General features: G+C 54.5%; 1 protein-coding gene across 2 annotated transcripts; it reads right to left on the bottom strand.

Moving 5' to 3' along the window:
- Positions 1 to 1,018: 1,018 nt before the first annotated feature.
- LOC120706191 lies at positions 1,019 to 6,186 on the bottom strand. 2 transcript variants are annotated; one of them, XM_039990780.1, is made up of 2 exons: positions 6,062 to 6,186; positions 1,019 to 3,645 (listed from the first exon to the last, which is right to left on the bottom strand). In XM_039990780.1, the coding sequence occupies exon 2, from the start codon at positions 3,286 to 3,288 to the stop codon at positions 1,366 to 1,368; it is 1,923 nt and encodes a 640-aa protein (XP_039846714.1). In that variant the 5' UTR covers positions 3,289 to 3,645; positions 6,062 to 6,186; the 3' UTR covers positions 1,019 to 1,365. The 2 variants fall into 2 exon arrangements, with proteins under 2 accessions (XP_039846714.1, XP_039846722.1); XM_039990788.1 differs by lacking the exon at positions 6,062 to 6,186 and adding an exon at positions 5,802 to 6,042.
- Between the last annotated feature and the right edge of the window lie 565 nt (positions 6,187 to 6,751).

Below are 6,751 nucleotides of genomic sequence, written 5' to 3'. Positions count from 1 at the left end.
ACTCCGATCACTGCTCCGCCATACCGAACGATGTGGTGACACTGTGGGAACCTGCGATGCAGTGTAGGACGTGCTCGGCACTGCTCCAGCCACTATACTGCCAACTCCCCATACCTCCTTCGTACTCTCCCCTCCGCGGAGCCCTCGAATGGCATGGGCACGACCCTCGGAGGCGGCTCTGGCCTTGACCGGGGCAAGACCCTGGCCTGCAGGACCCTCGAAACGTCGCCACGCCACGCCTGGAGGATGGTACCCCCTACAGCAACGACCGCGCCGCATGCTGGAGCTACAGGGACACCGGCACGATCTCCGCAAGGCCAAGGACGACACCCAGGACGACGGCCACGCCGGGCACCATACCCCACAGTATACTTTCCACAGTGCTCGACCACTACACCCCCGCGATTCGGGGAGGAGACGGCGACTTCCACGACTTCCTGTGCATGTACACCACCCCTCCTTGTGTCTATAAAAATAGGAGGCGGGCTTTCCTTTAGGGGTCGGCCCATCCGGTAGAACACAACACTCAGCACTGCTCACAGAGCCCAAACCGCTCTTCTGAGCCCTGATATTGGCACTCGCCTCGCTTGTACTCCCTACTACAGGCACCCCCGGTGCAAGACAGTGCAGTGTTCTCGCACACCCCTTGCTGGACGTACGACCCCACGGCCGGAACCAGGATAAATCCGTGCGTGACTGTGTTGCCTCTTGCATCAACATCTGGAACGAGGAACACGCAGCATCATTACTAGTTGGGTCCGGGCCGCCGGGTCAGGATGCCGACACTAAGTTTGACCAAATTTATAAAGAAGAATATTAGCATCTAACACATCAAATAAGTATGCTATGAAAATATTAGTTTCATACTAAATCTAATTATTCTCATTCATCATTCAAAATATTATCACTCTCTATATTTTTTGTCAAACATAGAACAGTTTAACTTAGAACAAATTTAAATGCCTTACATTTTAGAATTTCAGGACCGAGGGAGTACAACCATAAAAAGCCTTTTGCGCATCAAAACTTGATCTCGAGAACCATCAGCTGACATTTCAGCAGTGTGTCACCAGAAGTACAGTCTTGATTATTACACATTGATCTTTATTCGCACCAGCTGCAGCAACAAATTAAGCTTTCGCGCCCCAAAAGCTTTGGGACCTGCCACGAATGATTCAACATAATGTAACAGCCCCTAAGTTCGCCATACAAGTCCAGTGTCCAATTTGCAAATCGAGCATGTACTGTATGTCTGTATTATAGACAGCCAATCTATGAGTTTTTTTGTTTCCTCTCTTTTGATTGATGAAGAAAAGGATGCGTAAAAGTAGAGAAATCGAGCCTCAAGAGCGAGCGCTCCCTGCTTCAGAGCCTGCCGACGTCGACGTTCCGGAAGCTGCCGCCGAGCAACGTCAGGAGGCCGCCGCCGTGCACCCTCCCCTCGGGGACGGCGGCCGCCCCTCCCTCTCTGCTCCTCTCCGGCGGCGGCGCCAAGGACTTCATGGAGTGGGGGACCAGCACCTGGGGAGGGATCAGCTCCAGCCTCCCCGCCGCGGCCACGGGCGGGCCGTCGCAGTCCGACACCGTGCTCGCCCCGGAGCCGGAGGACGAGCGCTCGTTATGCGCGGTCGCGGCGCCGGCGGGCCGGACGATGCCGTGAAAGAGGCCCGGCCCGATCATGCCAGCCACCGCGCCGCCGCCGCCGCCGCGGCGGCGCTGCTGCGAGGCCACCAGCGTGGCGTGCGCCGCGCAGAGGCCGCTCCGGCCGCGCGCGAACTTCTCGCAGCCGCCGCCGAAGTTGCAGCGCTTGCCGCCGCCGTGGGCCTTGCAGTACTCGGTGCTGCCCTGGGCGCTCTTGCCGCACCCGTCCACGCGGCACCGCTTGCCGCCGCCGTGCCTGACGCACCGGTCCGTGCGGCCGCGCGCGCTCCTGCCGCACCCGGGCACCGCGCACCGCTTGCCGCCGCCGTGCGCCACGCAGAACTCGGTGCCGCCGTGGACGCTCTTGGGGCACACGCCGCCGCCCTCGTGCATGCACCGCTTCCCGCCGCCGTGCGCCTTGCACAGCGGCGTGCTGCCCTCGGCGCCCTTGGCGCAGCCCTCGAAGACGCACCGCTTGCCGCCGCCGTGCGCCTTGCAGTAGAGCGTGCTGCCCTGCGCGCCCTTGCGGCAGTCCGGGTACTGGCACCGCCGCCCGCCGCCGTGGGAGATGCACAGCCCAACCCGGCCCTCGGCGCTCCGGATGCAGCCCTCGACGGAGCACCGCTTCCCGCCGCCGTGCTTGATGCACCGCCCGGACTTGCCGCGCGCGGCCTTCGGGCAGCCGTCGTAGCCGCACCGCCGCCCGCCGCCGTGGGCGATGCAGTGGTCCGTCTTCCCTTCCGCGCTCTTGGTGCAGCCGAGATGCAGGCACCGGCGGCCGCCGCCGTGGGCCTTGCAGTAGGCCGTGCGGCTCTCGGCGCCCTTGTGGCACCCGGGCTTCTGGCACCTCTGCCCGCCGCCATGGGCGATGCACAGGCCCGACGCGCCGCGCGCGCCCTTGGAGCACCCCTTGAACCTGCACTTCTTGGGATGCCGGCGATGTGCAGGATTGCTTACCACGGTCACGACGTCAGAGCTCACGCCGAACGAAGCCTCCGTCAAGGACGCCGAAGGTTCAGGGCTGAGCCGGAAACCACTGGGATCACGAACAGTGCTGTCGTAGCTGTTGTGATCCGTGTGATCTACCAAACCCTGTGCCTGTTCATCAGCTGCTGCATAGTCGTCTGGCCCACGCGCGAAGACAAGGGATGGCATGTAGCCACCGGAGCTTCTCCTCGCCGACGTTGAGCCCTCATCGACGGCGCCGCCAAAGGAAATGATGTGGCCGGTAGGCATTTTTGATATGTGTTGAATTGCTCCAGCGTGACGGCCCTGGCGAACCCCAAGGCTCAGCGCCCCTGGATCGTTGAAAGAGAAGCTCTGGCCAAACAAAGTCACAGGTGCTCTAGACTCTGCTCCGGCAGGATGCTGATCAGCAGAGTTAGCATCCGGAGTTGGTCCCAGTCCAAGGACTAGTCTGCACCCATCATCTTGCGCAGGCGCATGATTCGACCTCCGCAAACCTCTCTCACCATGGCTGTGGCTGTTGTCCATTGCTGAACCCAACCGGTCTAGCCCAAATGTTACCTGACTCTGAGCATGGCTGCCGGATGTGTAACTTGTAATTGAGAAACCAATTGACACTGCAGAATCATCCATCAGAGGCTGGTTTCTGAGGTGCAGGATACCCGGAAAACCGTTATTCATCAAAGCTAAATGCTCTGCTAATACAGTGAAGGTGGTGGAAGAGCAGCAGCGATGAGGAGAGTATTTCTGGACAGTGAGATCAGGGGTTTACTGATCTCTTATTTGTGCACTGTCGAGTAGACGAAGTGAAAGAATATCAGCAGCAGTGAAGTACCACTTGATCCACCACTAACAAAGCCTGATGTGTCTGCCCGGTCCATTACTGTCTTGCTCCAGTATAAAAATTGTGATCCAGGAGGTACTTGACCTCTGAGGCTCTCACAGACTAAACTGTATGGTGATTTTCACTGATAGTTGATCATCAAGAAGCAGAGGAAGCCAGTTGCTCTGTGCCAGTGAGATCTTCGGAATAGAACACTGCAGCAAGGAGTGGAAACACGGTTGAAATTCTGTTCTAGAAGAAAAAAAACTAGGCCCCGTGAAAATATTGCATTCCGAACATGGTACTCAATAGTTTACATTGGTTTATTCTAATTCAAGGAAAGAAAATCTCTATTTTACTGCACTTGAGAAAGCTGACTCAGTATAAGGAGATCAAGAACCAACCATAATCAGGAAGAACGTTGACCAGCCTTTTTCATTAATAGACCAATATTTTAAGGTAAACCAGAAGGATCATGGTACACTAATTGAAGGTAAACAGAAAAGTTAAACATACTGTAGTAACTATTCTACTTATGCCTGATAGCTGGATTTTCTTTCTCCAAAAATTAACTGTACGTTTGTTTTAGTTTGGACGAAGAATAAAAAAGATGTCAAGCGCAAACATAACATGAGTCTGGAACAAAAATCAAAGAGGACCATCGTGATTACTTGAGAACAAGAGTTTGCACAATATATAGCTATGTTAACATCTTTTCTGCAAAAGAAGATAAGCTGACATCTCGGCAGAACAAGTTGACTTTCCTATCTATCAACCCCCTTGATAGGCTGTGGGTATGTTTAGATCCGTGAAAAACGGGTAGAAAAGGTCACATCGGACACTGCAGCACACTGTAGCACTTTTCGTTTGTTTGTGGTAAATATTGTCCTACCATGACCTAACTAGGCTCAAAATATTCGTCTCGCAACGTACATCAAAACTATGCAATTAGTTTTTTTATTTACCTACATTTAGTACTTCATGCATGAGTCATTTGCTATATTTAATGTTTCGATGTGATTTCGATGTGATGGAAAGTTTGGAAAGTTTGGAGGAGTTTGGGAAATCTAAACACACCCTGTGCTAAAAATCTCGAGGAAACCAAATGGATTTCACCTAACTTATTGCACGATTGTTCCTGAATCAGTCAGTGATGGTACTAGCCCGTACAAACCTTCATATAGAACTACATAATTTGGGTTTTCTCAGGTCATCCCTATGCTTACAACAACACAAGAATCCAATACGTTACAAAAGAGCTGGGTCAGAGGCTCAGAGCTCATGCCTTTGAGCAAATTTTCTAAGACAACAGGAAGAGCCATTCAGTTGACTCGACCGTACAGCAATTCCAATAGCCGTGGAAAAGAATATCATGTGCATGCAGCATGAGATGATGAGAGTCGGTTCAGTTCAGACAAATCTTATTAGAGTCCCCAAAACTAAATCAGGCACGGGTTTCGTAGCGATCATGAAAGAATTAAGCTAATTACAGCAAAAAAAATCTTAGGTAGTATTCTACTTAACTCTTGTGCCCCTCAATTCTTGGAAATGGAAAAATGAAAAAGAAGCGCCTACTAAAATTTAGAAACACCCAAACACATGGAATTGGGCTACCTACCTATATGTAACTCTATATCGCTGAACCAAAAAAAACTCTCCGAGAGCCTCTCGACTGTTTAGCCAGTGCTACCAGTATCGCGCAAGTCGTGGAGAGTCTTCCCACGCGGCATCCTCCGGCCGTTCGCGTCCATCCTACGCCACTCCGTACGAGCAGAAAGGAGGCCCATGCCATGGACAAAGTGTGTGAATATGCTACTACTTGTCAAGCATGGAGCAGGGCAAAAGATTGTCCTCGCTCCTTTTCATTTTCGAAAACCAGGTGTTGATCTAGGATGGGTTCAGAAAGATATGAAAATCGAAGAATATTGGAGCAAATCTCGGTGCACTAAGGAACTTTGAGACCCTGGTCTCGCCACACCTCCATCCTCCAATGAATGAAAAAACAAAAGAAAAGAAAAGAAAAGAAAAGAGAGAAAAGACCGTGGCCAGTGGCCTGGTGTGGCTCGCTCAAATCGCGAACAGTACCTAAGAACAGAGCAAAACCTGAAAAGAAAGTCTGGAAGAGCCCAAAACTCCTCACAAAGAACTCACCCTCACCCTACCACACCACAGCCCTCAATGGGCGCTCCAAATTCACGCAGCAACACCAGTGACCACGCAGCAAGAGAGAGCCGGACCCGCCGGGACGGACGGGCACATGCACAGGACGACGAGACGGATCTGAATGAACAACGTAGGAACCGCCTACCCGCAGCCACCCATGGCAGAAACCTCAAGAACCTCGAGCCAGCGGTCGGAATCGAGAGCTCACCCGCGAAAGCTACCACGCATGCATGCCCAAGCCCAACCAGAGGCTTCTCCCAGTTGTTTCTACCTCCACGCCTGCCACAGGGCAGCTGAGCAAGCGAACGGAGGGAGAGCTGAGCTAGTACGGCCACGGCAGAGAGAACCGACGGGACCTCGGCCGGGGAAGCAGAGGCGGAGGAGAAACGAGAGGAGAGAGAGAGAGAGAGAGAGAGAGAGAGAGAGAGAGAGAGAGAGCGAGCGGAGCAGGGAAGGGAAAGGAATCACCTCGCATCTCAGCGGAGAGAATCGCAGGCGCGGCGGGAGAAGGAGAGAGGAGAGAGACAGACAGGGGGGGGGGAGATTTTATTATGCCGACTTGCCGAGGCAGGCAGGCAGCGCTGACGGAGCAATGCGGCGGGGAGGGGGGGGGGGGGGGGGGGGCTAGTGCTCGTGCGAGCGCCCGGCCGCGACGTCACGTGACGGCGCGGCGCCGCCCGTTTCCCCGCGCGCGCCTGGCTCCAGGCTCCAGCCGTCTCGCGCCGGCCCGACCGGGCGTGGCTCCAGCCGACGCGGACGCCCGGCTGGTGGCGTGTGTGGCCTACGTTTAGCTGGGGGCCTGGTCCAGCGCCACGGCGCGGCCCCGCGCTCCGGTGGATTTTCCCCCGCCCCGCCTCGCCTCGCCTCGCCACTAGCTACTTTTGTGCAATCGCGACGGCACATCGGCGGTAGGTCTCCCCGAGGCCGGGGGAAGAGAAGACAGCGACGTTTTCAGCATCTCTCCCCCTGTTCTCTTGCAAAGCAAGTGATGTTCTCTTCTTCTTCTTCTTCTTCTTCTTTTCCCCCCCTTGGGTGCAAAATAATGGGAACTCTTGAATTGAGAGAACGTGTAAACATTACCACAAGGCAGGCAGCTCTACCTCTGGGAACTAACGCGACCAAAGCAAAAGGAAGTCCAAGACGCAATTAGCAACTTGC

This window comes from Panicum virgatum, chromosome 1K, assembly GCF_016808335.1.
Source record: "Panicum virgatum strain AP13 chromosome 1K, P.virgatum_v5, whole genome shotgun sequence".
NCBI lineage: Eukaryota > Viridiplantae > Streptophyta > Magnoliopsida > Poales > Poaceae > Panicum > Panicum virgatum.
This window is presented reverse-complemented; position numbering and strand designations above follow the sequence as displayed.

Excerpts from the sequence above, each read along its gene's own strand:
- LOC120706191 (XM_039990780.1), bottom strand. The coding sequence starts at position 3,288 with ATGAATAACGGTTTTCCGGGTATCCTGCACCTCAGAAACCAGCCTCTG.